Source organism: Mastacembelus armatus, chromosome 20 (genome assembly GCF_900324485.2).
Source record: "Mastacembelus armatus chromosome 20, fMasArm1.2, whole genome shotgun sequence".
Lineage (NCBI taxonomy): Eukaryota > Metazoa > Chordata > Actinopteri > Synbranchiformes > Mastacembelidae > Mastacembelus > Mastacembelus armatus.
The window spans coordinates 15,328,263-15,353,201 of NC_046652.1; the positions used below are offsets into that span (position 1 = coordinate 15,328,263).

The 24,939-nt window shown below is 38.7% G+C and overlaps 1 protein-coding gene across 1 annotated transcript in view; it reads left to right on the plus strand.

The window, feature by feature from the left end:
* The first annotated feature begins 721 nt into the window (after nucleotides 1–721).
* Nucleotides 722–24,939, plus strand: part of LOC113121843 (cadherin-20) — a 55,967-nt gene continuing 31,749 nt past the window's right edge. Inside the window, exon 1 of the mRNA XM_026292681.2 lies at nucleotides 722–776. Coding sequence (XP_026148466.1) covers nucleotides 723–776 — 54 coding nt within the window. The 5' untranslated portion in view covers nucleotide 722. The remainder of the gene's footprint in view (nucleotides 777–24,939) is intronic.

Genomic DNA, 24,939 nt, shown 5'->3' on the forward strand with positions numbered 1-24,939 from the left:
TTTTGTTCATGTACAATGCAGCAACATTTTTTATTCATAAAGTCAAAAATGTGAAACCTCACGTTGACCAGTAAATATTGTATTTCTTGCAACACACAAAGAGCTGATTCAATGTGGCAGTATTCCTCGTTTTTGTATCCTCTATATTGGATGAAGTCACAGGCATCTTCATATAACTACAGGGGTAAATAAGTTCAAAGAAGTAAGTTCTACTGTCTTAATTCATACAATCTATTCTGGACTTAAGTTTGGGAAAATCTGACATCCATCAGCTATCAGTTCTCATGGCCATACAAAGGCGCTGATCAGTAACTACTTAATTTGTCATAAAAATGAATTGCCTCTAGTGACTTTCAATCCGGGCAGCATGGTGGCTGAGTGGTTAGCACTGTTGCCTCACAGCAAGAAGGTCGTGGGTTCGCATCCCGGCCTTTCTGTGTGGAGTTTGCATGTTCTCCCTGTGCTTGCGTGGGTTTACTCCGGGTACTCCGGTTTCCTCCCACAGTCCAAAAACATGCATGTCAGGTTGATTGGTGACTCTAAAATTGCCCGTAGGAGTGAGTGTGAGTGTGTGAGGTTGTCTGTCTTTGTGTGTCTATATGTGGCCCTGCGACAGACTGGTGACCTGTCCAGGGTGTACCCCTGCCTTCCACCCGAGAGAGAGCTGGGATAGGCTCCAGCAGATCCCCGTGACCCTGAGCCAGGAAAAGTGGGTATAGAAGATGGATGGATGGATGGATGGACTTTCAATCCAACACTGCGTGATGATCAATGAGGTAATCTCAGTACCTTTCTTGCCAGATTTGGATATCACAGTTCTTGATTAACAAAGGTTGTACACTAATTCACCAATTTTTAAATATTCCTTGACTGACTTTTGGCAGCGTAACATCTGAAGGAATAAGTGACTGCTAAAAGTTCCACTTTCTTCACCAGCTATTCACAAACCTTTTAAGCTGTTTGAAGTTCAATTAAAGCATGTTTAAAAGCACTTTTTTTTTTAAATATATGCTTTGGCAACTGGAAATGCAGTAGATGGCAGTGAATAGACTGAACTTGAACAGTAAAGCTATGTGTCATAAAACCAAAACAATGAGCTGAAAGATGCTAAGGCCGCACGGTGTCACAGGTATCTCCAGAGTTACTGATCATTTTCTGGGATTTTGTCAATTTGAGTGTCCCTTTTACATTATATGTGCTTATTTGATCCATTGTCAATATAAGAATTTTTAGAACATGTTTAATGGATTTATCCTGTGACCATCCATGTATGAAGGGATTGAATGATTTAAATGTATGTCAGTTTAGTTTGGTATGAGAGAGAGAGGGGCAGAAATAAGAGTAATGTAGGAGACACCCTTTGGAGTTCTAGTTATGTCATTTTGTTGAAAGCCTGCTCTGTGCCGGTCCTCATTCCCTCTGGGCTCTATTACAACCTACACCAACTTGTCCTGCCCAGCCAGATACAAACATAATCCCTCTGTAGTGTAGTGAAGCCAGTAGTTTGGGGAAGGGAGCATGTTTAACATCTCAGTACTTCTTATTCCACTGTGGGGCATTTTTGGCAAGATCATGCTTCAAGATCAACACAAGATTGACGGCCATCTGGTCTAAAACAGTGAAAAATCCTCAAATGGGAAACACCACGCACAGCCTGAGATCTGTTTCCCAACAAACACATCAGAAGCAGGCTTCAACAATCAGTCAGGCAGGCCAGCTCAAACAGCAGCCCAATGGCCCCAAACCAAACTAGGGAGATTAGATCAAACAAATGATCCTGTGTGTAAGAAGGTGGCATGTCTCTTTAAACAGAGAGGTGATTGGCTTTGTACCCTTTTATTTATAGCAGCGTTTATCTGACAGAGTAATAGACTTTGTGAAGGGCAGGATGCTCAGTCATCCAAGGGAGCAGGGTTTGCGAGCCAGTCAAGGCTGTGTTGCACCATGCTCCATGCTGGCTGGAAAGGACCTATGCACATGGTACTTTAATTGTCCTCCTTTACTAACTTCCCCTCTCTGGATCACCATTTCAATGAGAATAGCTATAAATCATTTTTACTGCAAGGGAAGCATCTATAGTGATTGCCTGTTCGTCTATTGGCAAATGTCATTGTCATAGTAATACCTAGGAGGGTTTTCTTCACTGTGATTATGACTTCATGGCACTGATGTGGCTCGCTGGGCACCACCAAATAATCTACATGAAGAACATCCTCAGGTGTAGGATGACTTTTATAGAGCAGTATAAAAGCTAAGGTGTCCTCTTACAAAAGTTCAATATGAAAAGCTGAGTACAAACGAGGAGTATCAGCTAAATTACATGCATTTAAAACCTATTTCAATGAGTTTCTCAATCTTGATGCAGTCTTATACCCTGAAAAAAAATTGATGGAACAACTTAATTATAGTATGTCAATTAGTGACATGCAAATTATTGAAGTTCAAACTGAGTTAACAATTTAATACAACACAGCAAATGTAAATAATTTGATCCTTTATGACCTACCATAGAACAAGTCCACCGGAGCATATCTTTATAATTTTACATGCTGTAGTGCCATTTTTTGATAACATGAATATATGGAATGTAGGAGGTGCTGTAACCGTCCGATCAGATCTATAGCAAAGCTGCAGTCTGCATTATAGGGGACATGTTGAATGGTTGATTAATATAAAAATGTAAACTCCTCTACTTTTATATGCAAGAAGAATTATTATCCTATTTGGTTGATATTCCACAGGCATTTAAAATTAGATATGCAAATGAGATCACAGGCACTCAAATCAGTTTGGACATTACCTTAACTACTACTCAAATACAATATACGATGTACATGAATATACAGTTTTTGGCCAGAGCTGAAACACATTAATGAAGTATTTATTTCATTAAGGGTATAAAAGTAAAAAGTATAATCTTTACACTGATTATATGTGAATGGGAAAATCTTGCTCTATTGCTACACTCCATGAAGTACTATGTTCTGCTATGGGTTGACTGGATTGTGATGAATGCAGAAGACCCTGTCCCAGTATTACATGTGATTATGTTTAGACAACAAACCACAGTTGGACGGTTCTTAACAACAGTTAAGAAAATTGGTTTAACTCTCCTGTTGTCTTCGGGTCAATTTGACCCATTTTCAAAAGTTAATATGTGATAACTTTGGTTTTCTTCCATATAATTAACTAAAAATGACATGGATGGTTCCCTACTATAAGTGTAAAATACATGTTAATATGTTGGAAAGAAAAAGGTGAAACTAAAAAATTGGTGATCATTTTATACCTCATGCTTTATAAGCAGTCAAAACAGAACGGGTAAATTTGACCCGGGAGGACAAAAGGTGTGTCGTAAATTTGTCCTTCCTTTTGTCCCTCCTCCAACATATTAACTTTTTTAAATGGGTCAAATTGACCCAAAGACAACAGGAGGGTTAAAAAAAACCTCCACCTTTCTCTCTTGTTTTATGAGCAACTGTCTTTGCAGTAACAAAAGCAAACATCTAGTAACAGTAAGTGCTTTGAGTTGCCTAATCATAGCCATTAGATTTTAATAATGTCAGTTTCACTGAAGGGTGGATTAAACCAACATAGTAGAAAATGACTCACAGATGTGCATTGAAAAATGTACTCACTATTGTATGGGACTGTATTATATGAATTAAAAATAATATTTACAATACAGGTGATATTAAGTTATTTTCAAAACTTGTGTTATTTTATATATAGAGATATTTAGTATTACAAACATTATTTATTAGACTAATGACAATAGATGGACAAATGTGCACTTTAATATCACACTAAAAATAAAGCAGATTTGGGCTGCTTATTGGTGTGTTGTTGCTATAACAACATTAACAAAGTATATATAACCTTGATAATCTTCTTTGTATTTGTATGCATAATGAATTCAGACAAAGCCAAGCCCATACAATGGGTGTTTCAGTAATGCTGGAAGGCGGTTATTTGTTTAAGTGCATTTTGAGACATGAAACAGGCAAAACATGGAGTACCACAAGTTTGAATAGTGAAACATTCAGAAACCAGCTCCCAGCAGCTTTTTGTAAACAGCATTTTCTAGGAACCTATATGTCAAACATTAGCATGCAGAACAACTGACAAGCGCACAGAGAAAGTCTGTGTTTTGGGACCTGGGATGTGTCATCCAGAGTTAGGGATATGTCAACTACAAGGGTGGTTTCCTGTTCCCCCATCACCCTCCAATGCAACACATCTATGTAACTCCCTTTATACTTTGTTCTTCTCTTTCTACCTTTGACTCTCAGACAAATAGCAGATTTTTCCTACTTACTCTCCTAAGACCAAGGATTTTCCTGTCTCTGTGGTTAGCTGTACATAGATCAATCCTCTCTCTGTTTGGTTAATTATTAGCAGTGTGTAGTTCATTCCTGGGTGTGATCCACCAGCAAATCAATTGTATTGACGTACAAAAGTCTTTACTTTCTTTAAGTTAGTAAGTTTTTGTTTTTATGTTGTTATTATTTTTGTTTTGTTTTTTTTTGGGGGGGGGGGGCACATTTGTTTGTTTTTGTATTCTTTTTTGTATTCTTATAATCTATGTTAATGAATTTTTTTCAACTCACTCTCTTCAGTACCTGTGTCGTCTTTTGTGACTAGAATAGAAGGTAGTTTGACAAAAACATCTTCAGACAAGGTCCATTTTCTAGCATTTTGGCATTTTGGAGTTTTCAAAACTGAAGAATTAATTGTCACCCTCAGCTGTTACATATAGAGCAGGATGGTAAACCACAGTGAGTATAGACACGTGTGACAAATGTCAGTAGCCTCACCCAAACTGCTGATGCTGTGCATTGTGCTTGGCTATCTATTATCTATGCTGCATCTATTTCTATACTACATATGGATATTATTCATTCTTGCTGTGATTCTATTTTCCTTTACTGCCATTCACTGTGCATGAAGTGTAAGACTTGTTTTGTTCTGTTTATAATATAGTATCTGTACTTCGTTTTACAATAAGTTAAAGCTAATGCTGTGACATAAAAAAGAAAATAATTTACTATTTTCACAGGCAACAAGTGCAAGCATTTTATTTACCTTTTGATTTTAGCTTCTGAATCAGGATAACTAGCTGACTTTCTTGAATAAAAGCTTTGAGTTTTAAAGGTAATGGATGAAAACGACTTTTAGGTCAAGAAAGGAATGAAGAACCATATAATAAGGAAAGTGGGAGATAGCTACCTTAGGTTTTTTTTTTTTTTTTTTTTGTCCACCAAATATATATATATATATATATATATAATAACAACTAAGGTAGCTACATCCCACTTCCCTTATTATATGGTTCATAGAACAAAAGCTTTAGATTGATAGAAATTTTTTTTTACATTGACAGATTATACATTTTGCACAATACCATGCAATGCAGCTCACCTTTTTTGACAGTCACACAGACCTTTAGAAAGCCAGCAATTCTTTCCACAAAACATGTGCATGTTATGAAAAATTAATGTTGTTAAAATTAGGGCCTTTTTTATGGAGATTAATTACTAAGAAAGAATGAAAGTAAAAATGGAAGACAATAAATGCAAAAGCAGCAGAGACACCAACAGTGCCTCAGCACTCAGATCTGAATGTCCAAGTGTCTGACAACAGAGATGGCAGCACCTGCACTGGATGACAGGCTCAATCCATTTGGCGCCGGCGAAGACACAAACACAAGCTGTCTAAAAGGAGCAAGGTAGACTTCAATCAGCTAAAAGGTGATAAAACATAATTAATTCAATCTCCCACTCCTTTCTCTTCCTTATCCTCAGAGAGAAAAGCAAAAAAAACACACAAACAAGTTAATGTGGAACTGCATTCACAGTTTTTCTTTCACATAAGCCCATCCTTTCTCTCGGTTCATACAATACGTAATAACAAGCTTGCATCTTATTCTTTGCAGTTTCACAAGGTGGCTCAAAAAACAGTCCACGCCATTTAATAAACACTACATCACTACTACCATTACCTGCACATGCAGCTAAAAAGAGATATCTTGCATACACTCCATTTTGAGACCCTCTTTAGACTTCTACCATAATCATTAACTGTGAGACCTAGAAAAGAATGAAATGGCAGGTGAGAGATGAAACACTGCAGAGTGAGCGAGTGTATTTACTGTACGTCTGTGTCCGCGCACAATACAAAGGAAACAAGAAAGAGGGTGCCCTTAGCACTGTTCAATGCCCTCATACTGTCTGAGAGACCATTAACACCACGACCAGTGCAGCCTGTGTTCATTGCGGTCAAGCAGGCCAAGATTACTCCACTGTGCTGTGCTCCACATATCTTCGAAAAAGAGAATGTGAGACGTGAAACAGGCTGGGAGCCTCTGAATTAGCATCATCATTCTTGTCAGGCTGGTGTGAAAAATGTGCCTGGAGAATTAGTTGTTTGTCTGTGAAGCTCAAGATGGCCTGAAGGTAGAGGTGGAGGGATCAGAGAAGTATGTGATTCGTGTGTATGCGTGCACCTTTTTGTGAGTAAACAGGTAAAGTGTATGAGTGAGTCCGAGTGGGAGAGTGTTCCTTGAGAATATCCCTGAGTGCTGGTGCACCAATGAAAGTATAATCCACTTCCCAGAGCTCATCTCCCACTAGAGCAAGGTGTGAGGAATGAGAACAATAGCTTTAGAAGGCAGAGTCATGTTTCAGCACAATTGCCACACGCTGTAATACAAGGCCACTACATCCTGTCTCCCATGACAACCAAACCCTAAGCTCCAGGGATTGGTTGGTAAGACAGAAGAAGGCTTGTCCTCTCCGGTGTTACCTGATCGCAATGTACAATTGCCACTAGGGATGTGGCATTAAATAGAACCAAGAGGAAAGCAACAAAATAATGATGAAAAATCTATAAAAGTCAATAACTTTGTGAAAAGACCTTAATTAACCTTTGTCACTGTAAAAGACTTTGCAATTACGTATTTTTAATCAGTCTGACAGAATTTTAATTTTTTACAGCTCCAACATTTCTTTCACATAGATGGGAGTTGCAGAGGTGTTCCAAGAGAGTCTTTGATCTATTTTTAAAGCCTCTTGAATCAATATTTATGTATTTAATGTATTTTACATTAACAGTGAATACAAAGGTAATAAGCAATGTGAAAAGGCTTTCAGCTAAAAAAAAACCGTGCAAATAAATAATCTCCAACTAGCTCTACAGCTATGCTTTTAGCCTTTTTCAGCTAATTTTGTTGGGTATAGGGCCCATTTACTCTTTCCTAGACACACCACACTCCTGAGTCCTATTTCAAGCAGCCGTATGCAACATATTTATCACTGAAAAGCTTTCCCACATTAAACAGTATATAATTAGCTATTAGCAGGTAAACAAAATGGAAAATCTAACTGCTAAAAAGCAGATGGTGGACACCAACTTAAAACTAAAAGTCATTATTGGATTTGACTTTATTAGGTGGATACAAACATAAACATAAATGCTGTTATTATAAATGCTGTTACCTACACTGTAAATAGGTGACTTTATGTTACCCTTACATGTTGCCTCAAATATTAGCAGTATGAGCTAATACCATCACATACTTCTAAAAAGAGTGCATAACATTAAAACTGTTTTAATCAGTACTTTTTTTTCTTTTAGCAATGGTAAATACTTAAGAAATCATACTTAGTGGTAAGTAAAGTTTAGCAACTCCATAGGGAGGAAATTTGGAATATCTAGCAATAAATGATCAAATTTGCTAATTTATTTCTAGAAATGAACAGATTAGTATTAGAATAGAAAGTGTTGTGTTTGGGCAACATTTACTTCATCAACATATCTATATCTAATAATTCTGACAGGAGCAAAGGAGGAGGTGAAGTGTGTGTCACCCACATTTACTTCGTATATAACATAAGAAAGAAACGTGTGAAACTTAATTTTTTTATCCAAGACCATTCCATGACTTTAAGCCTGTGTCCATCTTAACTATGACAAGAAAAGACATTTTAATCTAAAACTAAATATTTTGCTAAACTCAAACAAGTGTCATGATCCATGCCCTGGCTTCCTGTTGCTGGACTTTTATTTTGTGTCTATTTCCTGTGTCCCTTGTACTTAGTCCTATGTAGCTTTATGTTTCATTACCCTGATTGCTTTCACAAGTGTTTTGTTTTTGTTCCCTGGTTTTCTCCTCCTCCTGGTCCCTTCTTTCCCCTGTGTGTGTGTGTGTGTGTATGTGGGTGGGTGGGTGTGCGTGTGTGTGTGTGTGTGTGTGTGTGTGTGTGTGTGTGTGTGTGTGTGTTCTCCTGGGGTAACTTGGTGATTAGCCTAGTTGCTTAATCAGCATCAGGTGGAGGAAGTATTTATATCAGCTCTCCAGTGGGGTAAATACATATATAGCAGTGGACAAATCTACATTGTCATACATGTTGAAGAACTTGTGCGGTGAGCTAACTGTGTTTGAGCTGCTGCCACCCCCCTGCCCCCCATGCTCTCTGTAGATCCACCATAACTGCTGTACCAGAGTCATAGACTTTGCCAGTAAAACCTCATTCTGACTCTGAGTAACATAGATTTTGTGAAAAATGAAAATATGCTGCATTTGCTCATCTCCAGTGGCTTTACTCTCCACCCTATGTCAGATTATTAGATCTTGGTGTAATGTGGCGTAGCCCACATGCAGGACAGCACATAATAACTCCATTAGAAACAAGTCATTGAGTCTGAATTTAGTCTTATCTTGTTTCCCCAAAGCCAAGTAAAAAATATTTGCTAGTTGGCTGATATAATTAATACGGTCATAATTGCATCGCTTTCTAAAGGTATTTTGAGTCATAAGAATATAAAATATAATGGGGCAGGTCAGAGCCTATACATTTGTGTTGAGAAACATTTAAAATTACAATATGAATAAATTACAACATTTTCAAAAGCTGAAAAACATTTCTTCATCTCTTTGTGTGCACCAATACATATGGTATGGCCCACCAAAGCTACAAACCAAAAAATAAATAAATGAACTGGGTGTATAATAGCTAGACACACACAATAGGGCAGAAAGAAAAGGGGAGACAGAGGTTTCTGTCTCACTGTGGATAATTACATTTCTACCTTTCTCTGGTAGTTGAATAGCCTTAATGCTCACAATTAATTTCATTATTTTTGGCCCTGACTGTTGAGTGCAGATTAGTACTCTCTGAGTTGTGGGGATAAACATGGAAATTGCTTAATACTCTCAGAGTGCATATTAGATTATACTAAGCCAACAAATTAGAAAATATCCAATCACCCTTGGATAAAATTCAAAACCTGCTATTGTTATTGTTGTCATTTGTTTTCATTTGTCGAATATGTCTTTTACTGTGTGCTGAACACTGTGGATCAACTTAAAGTGCTCCCTTTGTTGTTTTAAAGTTATTGTCCTTTTCTGATTTGGTATTTTCTCAATTTATGGCAAGACTGTTTGTCGATAAGACCGCATAAAAATATTAAATGACCAGTTGTGTTGATAGTCTATGTGCACAGTAGTTTTTCCACATACAACTATACTTAATAATTGTCATACATTTGGACTCAATAGAAATACAATTAAGTATCATATAGTAATTAAGTATCAAATAACTAGCATGTGCAGTGTCTGAAGATCTGCATTATGATTGCTGAAAAATGCTACTGTCGCTGTGAGAATGAATTAGCTGGATAATGAAAAACTGAAAGCACATTTTTAGCCACAAGAATATGGGAGTAGATTTATAACATGTTACAGTATGGTGAACACTTCCCCATGGGACATCTCTCCACCAAGTGAGATTTCTTTAGCATTCAATTCAATTCAATTCTATTCTATTCTACTTGTATATAGCGCCAAATCACAATACAATCATCTCAAGGCACTTTACAAAAAACAAAAAAAACCCAACAAATCCCTTATGAGCAGCACTTGGTGACAGAGGAGAGGAAAAACTCCCTTTAATGGAAGAAAAAACCTCCAGCAGAACCAGGCTCAGTTTGGGCGGCCATCTGCCTCGACCGGTTGGGGTGAGTGGATAGAGCAGAGAGAAAAGAACAGCAACAATAAACAACAAATAGACACTGCAGGTTGGTGGGACCAGTAACTGCACATCAGAGATGTACAGCTCCAGGACCAGGGACACCTGCAGAAGGTACAGAGGGAGAAGGAGAGAGAGAGAGAGGGAGAGAGCACAAACTAGGGGAGAGAGAGAGCACAAGGTTAGTGACATTCAATGGTGGAATATACATGTGAAGTGGGAGGAGATGAGGAGAGGGGAAGGGAAGGGAAGGGAGGGTTAGGGTAGGGGAGTTCAGTGCACTGATGGTCCTCAGGCAGTCTAGGCCGATAACAGCATAACTAAGGGATGGTTCAGGGTTAGCATGTATATTCTTTGGGGAAATGATAGACCACTAGATACAAATACTCATTAAAGTTGCTGAGATATTAACAAAATTGTATATTGCCACATTTTATCATATATCTCCCCACATGGTGGCACTATTGCTGCTGTTTGACTGTTTCTGATATCTATAGATAATTGTAACTGTTTGTCCAACCACAGTTGAAATGGATTTGATGTGGACCAAGTGTAAGCTGCAGAGAAGCAAATGATAACACCTGAGTTAAACCAAGTATGCAATGCTTGAAATCCACCCCAGAGCACTAGGAGTAATCTATTACAAGCTTCTCTTCCCTTGCAAGAATTCTAGTTGAACTTTACATACTGTTGTGTGGCGACATTTGAGTATCTCCCTGACTCTGGACTCTATATGTGCTTAGTCCTTTTCAAAAGCTGAAACCCACTTATCTGTTGCTGCCAGCAGAAAATCTACTTAAAAAGCACATCACAGCAAGAATATTATGAGTATATCATAACTCCTGTAATAAGGTTTCTACACAGAGATATTGTGGTTCATTGCACATGATGAACATTGACAGGGACTGAGGAGGACTTCTGACAATGCTTCTTTGTATTCAGCCAATTTACAATGTGGCTCTAGAAAAAGGCAGTGTAACAAGATCCAGCAGTCAGGAGAGGAGTCAAAGGAGACAATGACCTAATGGAAAGAGGGAGAAAATGAAAGAGAGCAACAGATACACAGTTCCAAGAATATCCATCTGTTTTTCTTTATGTGAGCCATTCGTTCACTTGAAAACACCTTGTTATGCTGCCTCCAGATGACCCAGAAATCAATTATTACAGTTTTAAAGCCAGATAATATTGCTGGATTGAAAAACTGTACACATTGTGTATTGTGGAGGCAGATGAATGATGTGAGAAAAAAAAAAACCCTTTAAAGAATATGTTTGGTTGTTTGGTCACCTAAATTATGCCACCCCTATATGTAGTCCATCTGTATTCACCCCTTACTACATCTTCAGAGTAAATTGTAGGGACATTGTATTAATCACTCTCAAGGTACCAAAGGTAATGAATGTAGTTGGCCCCTTTGACTGCAACAAAAGCCTCCTCTTCCTACAGTGTTTGATCGGCCAGTAGGAAATATATGTATCAAATTTATTTAAGCATTTAACAGATCAAGTCCATATTTTCTGTTTCACGTTTTCATGTTCACATGTACATACAAATATGTTCAGAGAGCAGCATGCGTTTGCAGAAATGCAGAGCAGTTTACAGCCTGAATAAATTTCTTCTGAAAATCTCAAGGAGCTCTCCCGGGAAACAGCAGCCTGGTCCTGCCACTGAGGGTAATAGGGTCAGACAACTGTATATTAGCTGTGGATCATCTCATTTGACATAGCCGTTGATCTCACTGCTGGCAACAGTGCAGAGCCATACCTGTACTCTGCAGGGGTTGAGGGTGGTGGGAGAGAGAGTTAAGGGTGGGGGAGTATGTTTACAGCAGTAAGAAAAGTCTTGCCTTGTACATTTCATGCCTCTCCATGAAGCACTACCCTCGCTGTCTGTGTTGTAGGATAGCAGGTTTATTTCATGCAAAAATCCACTGAAGGTGTATACACACTCAGCATTACCTAATATCTGACATTAGACAACTACTCGCCATCCATGCATTTAGTTAGAAAAGAGAAAAGGATACCTCCTCAGGAGACAGGAGGTCAGACTTTTCATTTTACAGAAGCAAAAAGAGAACAGACTGGGAGAGCTGCTTCTCCCGAAGGCTCCTTATATGAACTAGACAAACACAAGGCCTGTAATTAAAGATGTAACAAAAGCTCTGTCAATTGTTTATTCTCTCATCTCCGGCAGTGCGTCACCTTGCATTACAGCGCAAAGCTTAGTCTGGCGTTCCATGTACACAAGCCTGCTAGCAAAGGTTCAGCTGTCCTTATATCCACTCAACTGAAAACTCCTTTGCCCTTTTGAGAAAACAGCATTCCAGCTTCAGTATTTTTCTTTTGTTTTAAGCTTCATAATGTCAGTGATAGAGATAATGAAATCCTTCAGAGCTCAGAGTGATTTATATTGCATGAGTGAACAAGTTGGGATTTGGAGTCTCACCCAAGGACAGTTTGACAGTGCAAATGGATGTTGATGGACGTAGTCAGCTGTAGAGGGACTTCAACCTGTGAGCAGTTTTGAGTTTTCACTAAGAACATTTCGCAGAGACAGAGCTGTGTTAAAGGCGGAAATAATCTCATTGATTAAGTTAAACCTCAGTGGGCAGAGCTGTTGAACTGTTGTGTTTCAGAGCTTGTGGAGTTAACTCACAAAAGACTCATAAGGGATAATGTTCGTTTTTTCCAGCTGGCAGCAAATAATTTAAAAGTAGCTTCATCCAACTTAAATGCACCCATTCTCCGTCTAAGGTGTTCATGTGAATATATAGACATTTTGATATATAAACATTTGGCATTTGTCAAACTTATGTTAAGTCTCCTCTGTAAACACAATGGGCCTTAATTATTTCACCATTATTTACTGACGTTACTGATACACCTGTTCACTTTAAACTCTGAGGGGCTTTAATATTACATAGTTTTACATAGTCCTTTACGTAGCTCGCCCTTAAACAACATAAATTGTCATGTGAAAAGTTTTTATCTCATGCTGCCAGTTCATGTTATATTTACACAGGATGAGGTCCCCCTTTGAACAGAGAATTGTGTCACTTACATTGGCCATATTATTGTGAAGCTTAATTAGCAGAGTAAAGACTAAAGACTAAAACAGGGAATTACTAGGCTAAAAATCATTATTAAACAGCCCTCTTTTAATTAAGATTTATTGAACTATTATTTAGAAATGTATAATTTTTTATAATTTATAAAACATAATTATTCTAATTTATTAACACTTGGCTGTAAATGGACTTAGTGATGTGTAGTTTAAACATTTGCAAATCATTTTTAATATCATTTTTAAAAATCCTGCATTTTTGATGCATATTTACTTGCTAGTCTTCCACACTGCCTTCATTGGTGTTTTGCTCTATTTGTTGTTTCTTGACATGTGCTAATGAATAACCTCATTCACCAGTTTTATTAAGTTCTTGTTACTTTTTTACTTTTTACTTTGTTACTTAATTTTCAGCAACTCTATAAGGTACCATTAATTGCTGAGGTCTAGGAACATGCTGAAACAGTCTCACAATTCACAGAACACAAGCGGTTAGATGTTCAGAAAGTTCTGAACTCTCATCAAATTAAAAAAATAAAAATAAAATTATGATTATGATAATTGCTTAAAACTAATGACTAGCTAACTAGCTAGAAAAACTACAAAGCTAAAAAGACTGCAAAATTGTCCCAGGGATCAGCTGGAGCCTATCCCAGCTGTCTTTGGGTGAAAGGCAGGGGTCCACCCTGGACAGGTCACCAGTCCATCACAGGGCCACATAGAGACAAACAACCTCACACACTCACACTCACTCCTATGGGCAATTTAGAGTCACCAATCAACCTGACATACATGTTTTTGGACTGTGGGAGGAAACCAGAGTACCTGGAGAAAACCCACACAAGCACAGGGAGAAGGCAAGGCAAGTTTATTTATATAGGACAATTCATACACGGAGTAATTCAAAGTGCTTTACAACAATAAAAGACAAGTTAAAACTACATATGCATAAATCAAAACAGGAAACAGCAAATAGTAAAAAAAAAACTTGAAATACAATTAAAGGAGAATGAGTGCAGCTAAATTACTTTACATAAAACACTTTCAGTTGTCATATGCCGAGCTAAAAAGAAAAGTTTTTAGGCTTGAACTTAAACATTGCCAGAGATGAGGCTTGTCTAACGTCATCAGGAAGACTATTCCAGATTTTAGCTGCATAAAACTGAAACGCTGCTTCTCCATGTTTAGTCCTGACTCTGGATGCAAACATGCAAACTCCACACACTCCAGTCCTGTTAGGTTCCAAACCAGGAACTTTCCTGTGAGGCAACAGTGGTAAAAACTAAGCCACCATGCTGCCCTTACTATAAAATTGTGATAACCTGAAATGTTTCTTTAAGAGTGATGTCATATAGTAACTACCACATACTGTGTAGTATATCTCAATGTCAATCAAAACGAGAATGCTTTCTGAGTTCCAGTGTGCACTGTAGGTTACTTGGTCTTTTTCTTTTCCAGCTTTCAACTTTAAAATGGACAGACTTCCTGATATTCTGCTCTTAATTCTCCTTGTCAGTCTGACTTTGATATGGCTTCAGCGTCTGTACTAACTTTGCAGATGACAATTTGGTGAGTTTGGAGATTTCATATTACCCCACTTTGTGCATGGGTAATTGTTTCTGCTTGGTGTAATTTTGCAGCAGATAATGCCCAGATCAGTCTCAGAAGTGACACATCTTCAAAAAAAGATTTATAACAGTAACAGCAGAGATGGCAGTTAATTCCAACTTTAGTACCTCTAGACTCTGTTCTTCTACTTTCATCAATACCAAATGTTTCCACATTCCTGGGATAGTTTTTGTCAGCTCCATAAATGAGGTATTAAAATTCTCCTTTACTTTCTTTGGCTGTCTATCCAGCACACAAACTACTCTCAATTGCCTCCAGATTCACTATCCCAGAACCTTCACTGTTGGGCTGAGCACATCAGTAGAGTCATTAGAGCCGTCAGAGAGAGATGATTTCAGAGCAGTCTGTCACCCACCCCTGGGTTGCAACCCCAGTGTAACCTTAATAGGAAGATTATTAAATCAGCTAGAAAAACTGGTGTCAGATGTGACTCTGAATCAAACAGCCCCTTAAACTGTTGTTTCATCCTGCTTTCCTCAATATTTTTTCTCTCTGCTATGTCTCCCTCTACCAGCAACCTTAAATATACAGTCAGCTCATGAATAAATAAGATACAATATAAAGAGTGTAGTTTAATGCACTTGTGATGGTCTGAGCGGCGTTGAAATGCAAACAAACTTTGGCTGGACGAAGTAGTGATTTTTTTCACTGAGCTTAGTGTGTCTATTCACAGTGCAAAATGAAAATATAGTGACAGTGTCCGAAATTAGAAACTAAACTAAATATGTACAAGTAAAATCAAAGAAACAAAAAAGCTGCCTGTCCAAACCATACATAAAGAGACAACTGCTATTACACCTGGTGTGACTATACATAGACGTACACCAACAACAAATGTAACGGGTACCCCAGACTCACCTGTGTCCCACCTCTAGTTAACTTACCATTTTATATGTAGACGAGTGAAGTGAAAGAAACAAACAAAGCTTTTGGCTATGCACAGAGCTGACACAGTCTCTAACACAACACTAACAACCATGCAGCAGTATTCACAGTCCCCCCATGAATCAGAAAGCTGTCCCTTTCAAGGAGAGTTCTCTAATGACTGGGCAAGCAAAGACGCTTCCTGTGGCGAGGCTGCCCCCATCTTCAAGGTTACCACTCCAAACGACGGAGCTGCAATCAAAGCTAAAACACACACACACAGAAAAAGACAGAGGAATACAAGGGGGGAAAAAAAATGCATCACACCCTTGATGGGTAACATCCCATCAAGTACAACTTCACTGATTAGTTTAGCTCTCATCTAGCACCATCATTAGATTAAATGTTATCCAACACTTCATTTTCTGACTAACTACTTGCAGGAAAAATGACATTTGTACAACTCAGCATTAGTTTGAATTTGGCGCTAATACATTCATGTTAGCATACTCAGATAGGATAAATGAAACATTTTATACCCATTAAACATATTACCATTGTTAGTGTGGTAGCATGCTAAGGTTATATCATTTCCTGGTTCACTTCCAGGTTTGAGACTCTTATTTTTGAATCAATTTCCTGTCCCTAGCCTGTCCCTTTTGATTTCTAGATTAACTTTAGTTCATTATTTTAGTCATTGTTGTTAGCTGTGTGCTATTCGCTTTCTTCAGTTCCCTTTATATATCTCAGTCATCCATTCCTCTTTGCTAGATGGTTTCTCAGTACAGTGTTCTTGCAATTCCCTGTTGTTTGTTTCCAGTTTTTGGGTGTTCCAGCTTCAGATTGCTGTATTTCCATCCACCCTGGTTGTTTCATGTCTTTGTACTCGGCTTTCCACCAGCCACTGCCCTTTATCTCCTGCCTGCCTCTATCCTGTTTCCCTGTCATTCCTGCCGACTACTCAGCTTAGATTACCTGTCATTGCCATGGAGCAAGCCAGCTTCAGTCCAGGTTTCTTCTCAGCTCTAGTCCTCCACTCCACTCACCCCCTGCTTCCATCAGCTTGAAGTTTGCCAGCTTCTCTCCTACTTCTTCCCAGTCAGTATTTTCAGCTCACCTCTGGAGCCCCATGCACTACTCTCTGCCAAGTTTAGCATTAGCTTCCTGTTTATTATTTGCCTTAGCCCTGTTTTTCCTTTGTTTAGTTCCCCATTCATCATTTACTATTAGCTCAAGGCCCATTCTGCCTCTCTTCAGTCTTGGCTTTGCCTCTGCTAAGCTTCTCGTTTATCACTCGCTTTTATCCCCAATCTGCCCCAGCTCCCCATTTACTCCTTAGCTTAAACCTCCTTTTCACCTCCCTTCATTTCTCTGCTCATCCCCAGCTCAAGTCCTAGTTTCAGTTGCTCCTTGTATTTCTTAGGTGTGTCTCATTGGTGCACAGCCCACTGGGCTATCACTATGGGCTATTGCTATGGGTCCTATCCCATCTCCATGCTAGTGCATTGAAAAAGGATAGTTTACATCCATCTGAGGTGCACCCCATTCTGTCTGAACCGAGTGTCTCAATCAAGTCCACAACACATCCATCCATCCATCCATTATGTATACTGGCTTATTCTTAGTTGTATCCCTAGGGTCACAGGGATCTGTTGGAGCCTATTGCAGCTCTCTTTGGGCTCCTCAGTTGCTGTGCCGGGGGGACAATTCCCTGACTTCTTTCACTTTTTTAGGTCCTTCTTCAGAGTAGGTATTTTTCAGTATAATAGGAACCACAAATAACACCAAATTATGGCCTGCCTGTACAACAGAGAAGCGCTTGACAAATCAAAGGGAAATGTGAAAATTTCCACTAGCATTGTTGAATGCCATGCAGAAGTGACGTTGGTATACCGACAATCAGCTGGCTTACATTTCTTCAACATTCTCACTGGTGGTGTGAATGCAAACAGAAAAAAGGACCTTACGGTCTGTAGTCCTAATGTCCATTGCAAAGTGGGGTAGTTCCTAGAACAATAGCTTGGTCCTAAAGTGCCTTTTGTGAGAGCATTATCTCCCTGTTCACTCTCCATAGTTAGTGCTGGTCTCTGTTTTCTGCCAGTCTCCAGATTCCCAGCTCAGTTCCATGTCCTTTGCAGTCTGGGACTACCCCAGTGTTTCCTGGTTCTTTCCAGTTCCCGCTGCCTGCTTTGTTTCACAGTTCCTTAGTCTCTGGAGTGGCTTTGGCTTACCTTATTATCTGTCTAAAATTAGTTGCACTCTGTCTTCTTATCTGTCTCTCTCTGGTTTGTGCGGCATTTGGGCCCATCTCCAATACCTAAGCTTGACAGGTTACTATTTAGAGCAAAACAAAAGGCTGCCTAAGTACAGCCTCCAGCAGGTATTCAATGTTGTTTATAGTTTTAGAAGATGATGCAAAATATATCTTACATAGAAAAAATAAATTGAGAAACTCAGTTTTTACACAGAGATCTTTATCTTATCATTGAACACAAACTTAAGTAAGGATTACATTACAATATTAAATAAATTCCCCACACACCTCTATAGGTACAATAATGTACTGTCTTTATTTAGTGACTAATACTGTACTGCTGAAAAAATAAAAATTCTTATGTTCATGTTCACTCTAACTCCTAGCACAGCACAAGTGAAAATGCCAACCAAAAGAAAGAGCTATACTGCAGATTTCAAACTGCAGATAATAAAGTATGCAGCTTAAACAAAGTTTGGAGTGACTGTTGGCATTCAGGAAACCTGAGAGAGAAGGTGGACCCTCTGCTTTACCTTCTCCCCAGTGTTGCCACAGTGAATGAATTTCGTAATGCCCTTCTGCTTCTTGTTATACCTAGTCTACCTTCTTTATAGGTTAATGTAGACTATAAATAGCATAATTAGAAATGCAGTATATACACCAAACCAACTTGTATGTGTTCTTTTTCTGTTTGAACAAGGCTGTCTTTGCTAAAAGCGACTAATATTCCAGTGCCTCCAGAAGATACGGTAGTACCTTTTTGAAATCAGAACTCATTTAGTTAATGCTCCATACATTTTGTAGCTGATATGTAATGTGGTATATTGTGCCACTGTATAACCCTCTTCAAACTGACTTATCCTTTTTTGTTCCTAGAAGATGTTTAATAATGATGTTCTCTTCTTTGTCAGATTTGCTCTGATAAGAGCTATTTGTTGTTTATGAGAAACACACCTAAAATGAGTATATGTACCTTGTAAAGTCACTGAGATGGGAGTCTAACAGTGCAATAAATAAAATCGTATTATTTGGTAAAAAGGGTTTACTGTGTACCATCCAATGATTTTTGACCCTCAGATTGAATGTTTATTGGAATAAGGTCAGCCAGCAGCAAAGCAAAAGTTTTGTGGAGCTAAGGCTTTCTGAGATGAGTATGCCCTTTCAAGCTTTTAGTTGCCAGGTGACAGAGAAAAAAATGTCTCTTCCCCTGCATAATTAGATCAAGCATACTTTTACGGCCTTTACGAATAAAGTGGAGCGAGGACTTCATAACTATCACAATAGTTTTCCTAATAATGCGTCTGCAGTGTTGAACAAGTTGTGTTGACTTCTTAGATAATTATAGTGGTACAAATACAGCATCCTTTTCTCCTGTTATAACTTCTGTTCCTTTCCTCTGTTTAGATTTATGTAGCTGGAAAAGAAGATGGAAAATATTTCATGCACATAGCTTTGAAAGGAACCACAGTTTTTTCCACTGTGATAATCCAGGTTTATTTCAAAGTGGAGGAAGACTGGCGGAAGAATATTATTTAAACCCCCACTAAACTATTTCTTGCTCTGATCACTCCATCAATGTAGATCAACATACACACAGAAACCAACAAAGTAGACATTTATTCCATGTGTGTTTGTTTCTGGTTAGATGTGGCTGCCTGTGCATACCAAACATGTAATGGAGCGTGCACACTCCCCCTAATTGTTATTCTATTGACTGGGAAGTGGGGGCAGGGAATTAGACTCAGTCAAACCTGCTCACATGAGACACGTGCAGTTGCATTGGGGGCATTAGACCTTTTGAAACACAGATATAATGTCATTAATGTACTTTAGGTTAATTAAGTTCAGAAAAAAACTTTTTTTTCTATGTGCATTTGAGTTTACAAAAAACGCCCCAGTTGCTACTATTGAATGAGTTGAACTACTGTGGAATTATATGTTATTTTTCATTTGGAATAACATATTTCTCCTTCTTCTTTCTGCATTCATTTTTTGTTGGTTGTGTGTAAATAATTAAGCAGAAATAACACTGCAGAGAGAAGGCTTTCATAATTCAGGTATTTCACATTTGTGTTTTCTGCTTGCTTTAGTCACAATGTATCTGCTTCCCCTTAATTCAACAGTATGGGGTCACAGGGACAGAGCACAGAAGTAGGGGCTATGTTGAATGACAGAAAAGGGAGGGGTACATATCAGAGCAAGACAAACCATTCCTGAGGTTTGTGGTCCTGCTGCTCTGAGACCCCATGTCTCCTCCGCTCCTGTCAACTCATCAAGGCCAAGTCCCTGCCTATCCCTGCTGGAATACCGCATCAAACAGCCCAGGGAGCCTTTTATCCCAAGCAGAATACTGCTGCTTGTCACAGCACCGGCTTGGCAATGAGCTCCACAAGAATGGCAAAGTTTAACATGGCGGAGTGAAAGTCAATACCCTGCTAAGGTGGTGTGGCTCAGACATGAGAGGGAGAAATGGTGAAAAGGTCATCAGATAAATGGGATCTTAGAAGACAAACTTGTCTAAGACAAGAGTACATGAAGAAGAAAGTCAGATGATGCCAGACAGTCACTAATATCATGCTTCAGTCCTCAGTCTTTTGTCAACACGGTGCCGATGCTGATGTCTCACAGTTAAGGCCAGACATCTCTTTTTTTTTCACCAATTAATGTAAATGCAGCTGCTTGATTTGAACGGTTTTCATATACAAATTCATATGTGTGTCTGCTTCAAGAAAAGACACAGTGACTTCCCCACCTAATTTTTCTTTGTTTGGACCTGTAGCCATATCAAACATAAAAAGGCTTGACTGCACACGCTAAAGACACAGAAGAGCTCTTTGTACTCAGGCTTGTTCTGCTCTGTGCCAGTTTTAATCTTCAGCAGAAGCGCAGAGAGTTGCTACTCTTATCTTAGATGACATAGAGACTTTGCTCTTTCTTTCTGGCAATCTCTCATCTTGTTCTTCTGAAATCTACCTCTTTTTCATGCTTCCCTCTGGTGGTGGTTGTGGTGGCAGAGCGATACGCTTCATCAGACTGGCTAAACTTTGTTTAGGTTGAAGGCCGTTACATTTTAAGTGAGGGTAAAGACGCGCAGACAGAGGGCAGGGTATTACCTTACTAGGCTGTATTTTTCATCAAGTCCATTGCATTTAACTGTTGTCATTATTTTAATTGCCTATTGGATGCACAGCAGTATTAACACTCAATCTCAGGTTAGGGGTTTCTATTCAGTGGAGGATTTTTTGCTTCCTGTGGCAACACATGGTTCTGTTTTCTTTCGTGGTGACACACCTGAGCAAAATAGGCTTTTTTGGTAGTACTGAATTTACTGTTTATGTTGTATAGATTTATGCATATTGGGCTGCTATTAAATCATAAGTAAATGTAATGGGACAGCCATGGTATAAACTAACAGAAAAATAATGACAATAGACATGTCAAGTGAACTGACTCCTGGTGACCACCATAGTGAACCAACATACCAACAATAGTGTTAGAAACTGTCAAAACACTCAAATTAGAAGTTACAATGATAGTAAGATAAGGATCTGAAGAAAATATCATAATAGCATGTTACAAGTGAAACAAAATATGCAGAGTAAATAATAATATTGGACTAAAAATAATACATCACCAATGTCAACATAAAAAAATCACACTGTATTTATCAAACAATAATTAAAGGATAACTTTTAATGGCTTTTTCTCCAAACAAGTTGCATTTCCTCTAAAAGTGGGTATGCTGACTTTACTATAAGTACCTCAGATGTACAGATTCTATGTAACAACAAATTGTATTAAACAGCATTCATCAGCGCAATAATGTTAGCCTGTTTAGGGTGCTTGGAATAAACATGATTTCAGTCAAATCTTAGACTTATCTCAGAGTCAGAAGTAAAGTAAACACCAGATATAACTGTCTGGGGAAGTTATTATAGCTAAACTGCAGAGGAATATCCATCTGGAACAACTTGCTGGACACTCACGGCTATTCAGACGGAGAAAAGTGGCTGTTGACCTTTTTGTAAAGCCACTCTGGCTGTGCAGATTTGAGTGTGTGTGTGTGTGTGTGTGTGTGTGTGTGTGTGTGTGTGTGTGTGGCACACACAGGACATCCCATCTGATCAAATTACCTTTTACTATAAAGATGAAAATGTAGAGCAGGTTTATCTTCACGCCAAGAAGAAAACAATGAATGAAAAAGAACCTGCAACTGCTTCAAAAGATGATTAATTACTACATTGATTTATTGGGCAAAAAAAGGAAATATTGTTTCATTTTTTCCAATTTGTTGACCTTGTTTTAAACCAATGTAAATTAAATATTGGTGTGTTTTGAATTGTCCTCCAACACTTCACACTGGGGTATGGAATTGCAATGGCCATTTGTCACTATTTTCTGATAGTTTATAAAATAAGAAATGAGTTGTAAACATAAATGTTAGTAAAATGTCATGCTTTGCAGAGTAGGCTTAAAAATAAGCACTGGTGTCAGTTTGTGTTGCCCTTTAGTTTACATAGGTTTACTCTGACTGTCCTTTATCAGAATACCTCAATATATATTCATGCTTTTCTTACATAATCAACAGATTGTAATGCATAAACTGCATTGCTGATCTATCTAAGTAATGAGTGCTTAGAAAAAAATGAATAAAAAGACTGTTCCAAAAATTTTACACTGTTCCGAGTGTTAATGATTTGTCCTGAACAGGATATGTAACTCTAACAAGCATGAAATCTGCTTTCTCAATGAAAGACTTGGACAGTCCCTGTAAGTCCTGGTAAAAGGTAGTCTGAGGTGACCTTTTTTAAACCTACAGCCCTCAACCTTAAGAGGAGGCGTACTTGATCCAATGCCTTAAAGCACCGTGTCCACATAACATCCCATATATTTCCACAGAACTAAAGTCCAGCAACATGCAGAACATAACTGTATCCAATCTATTTGTATGGCAGATCTAAGCCTTTGTGGGGAGACCTGAAGGGACTTGTTTTCCAGACGCCTACCACCATAACAGACTTTAAAACAGATAGAGGTCTTTCTATAAACCCTATAGGTTCAATTTGTTCTGCCAATTATTATCTTCTGCCACAGTGATGGAAGGTATTGTTCAGTGGGCCTGAATGCCACCCTCTCTGCAGTCTGCCCCAACAAAGAGGGAGCCCCTGCCTTTTTCTGGGGCCCCAGTCAAGCATTTGCTGATAGATTGGCTGGGGCGCTAACCAGTCAGGTCTTCAAAGAGACAAAGACGACAAGGAGGGCTCTGGAGGGGAGGTGGGCACAGTGGTGAAGAAGAATGACCTGCCAAATAAGAAAGAAGACATATTGAAAGGGACATATTGAAAGGGAGAAAAAAAAACATATTGAACCGAAAGAGAAGTACAACCTTTTGACCATCTGGCTTGGTGGGTGACAACAGCCTTCATCTGTATTTTTAGAGCTGTACAACACACCAAATTACTCTGTCAGGAAGATTAAGGAGAATCAAAGGGCTGTCGAGTGGGGAAAAAAAGAGCAAAGTTTGTCCCAATGGGCTACAAATAGTGGGAATCTCAAAACATTGGTAGCATATGTCTGAAGCTCTGTCACTTTATTTTGATGATACATGTGATATGGAAACAGCTCAGACAATGTAATGAAAAAATGTAAAATAAGAACCTCAACGGCAGCCTAGAATACTTTGTTTCTTTGTAATATATTCTCCGTCCTGTTAAACATGGTTGAGAACATCTACAATATGATTCCATTTTCCTACTTATTTTTCTCCTGAGGAAAAATATGGAAGTGATTCAACTCTGAAAACCTCTTTTTGTTGCATTAATTCAATGATAGCTTTAATGAAACACTGCTATTTTCTCGCACAGTGCTGAACAGGGATCAGATCTCCATGACCATGACTAATCTCCCAGTGTGTTTTTGTGTGTGTGTGTGCGTGTGTGTGTGTATTGGCGTGCACCTAATTTTTCATGATCTTTTTGCCAAAACTAATTGCTTTAACTCTGACTGGGCAAGCAGCAGAATATAATGCAGTTTAAAGGTTCATCTGTTATGCCTATAAATCCCTCCACAGATTCAGCCATGTACAACACTTGCTCATTAAAATGCATTATGGCAGGTTTGACGATATGTAAGGGAGGATGATTTTTTTTTCTCTCTCTCTCATCCTTTGCATTTTCTACTTCACTAGTAAGTGATCCAAGAGCCCTGCACCGCTGGCAAAAGCCCCATATACTAGTTTTTCCCCACCATGCTGCTCACTATATTCAATTGCAAATACCCTGAGATGAAATGAATTGCCTTTGTGGTGCGTGCAAGAGCATTTCCCTCCACTGCTCAATACTGACCACCTCATGTGTCCCTCTCCTCATTCCTCCTTCTCTTGCTTGCCTGATTTATTCCAAACATATTGACCCCTCCCCATTTCACCCACTTATGACTCTCTGCTCCTTCTCTTCTTCATCATCCTCTGCTCCTTCCTGTGCCTGAGGTTGTAGATTGCTGGATTACGCTGGAGCTGGGGTAGGCTGTCCCACTGATTGTAAAGAGAGGAGCAATTGGTCCTTTAGTCTGATTGGTTCGCCAGACGGGCAACACCAGGGATGACAGTGTGTACACAGCTAAGCAGAAAGCAGCAGCGAAAGAACAGAAGATAGCAAAAGGATATATAGAAGAGAAGGGAAACTTTTCAAAGAGGACAGTGAGAGAGCATGGACTCAAGGTGACTTTGGGAAAATTGATGCACTGCAGGCAGTAGCTCTCAACTTTTACAAGGGAAATTTAGTGAGTGTGCAGGGTGAAGAACAAAGAGATAAGATAAGAAAAAGAAGCATTTTTCACAGAGGAACTGAGAAAGAGGAATAAAGTTGAAAAGGTAAGGTGTAAGATTTTTTTTTAATCTTTGACGTTCACGTGTGGTGTTTTTAAACAATAATGTCAATTAGAAAAGCTGTACACAAGGAATTGTGATGATGATTTAAAGTTGACTTGGGGTTTGTCTGCTGTAACTGAGTGTTAAAACAACCTGGAAATGGCGAATGCTGAGATGAATAAGACACAAGGTGGGAGCACAATATCATCACTATGTCTAATCAATAGTTCTTT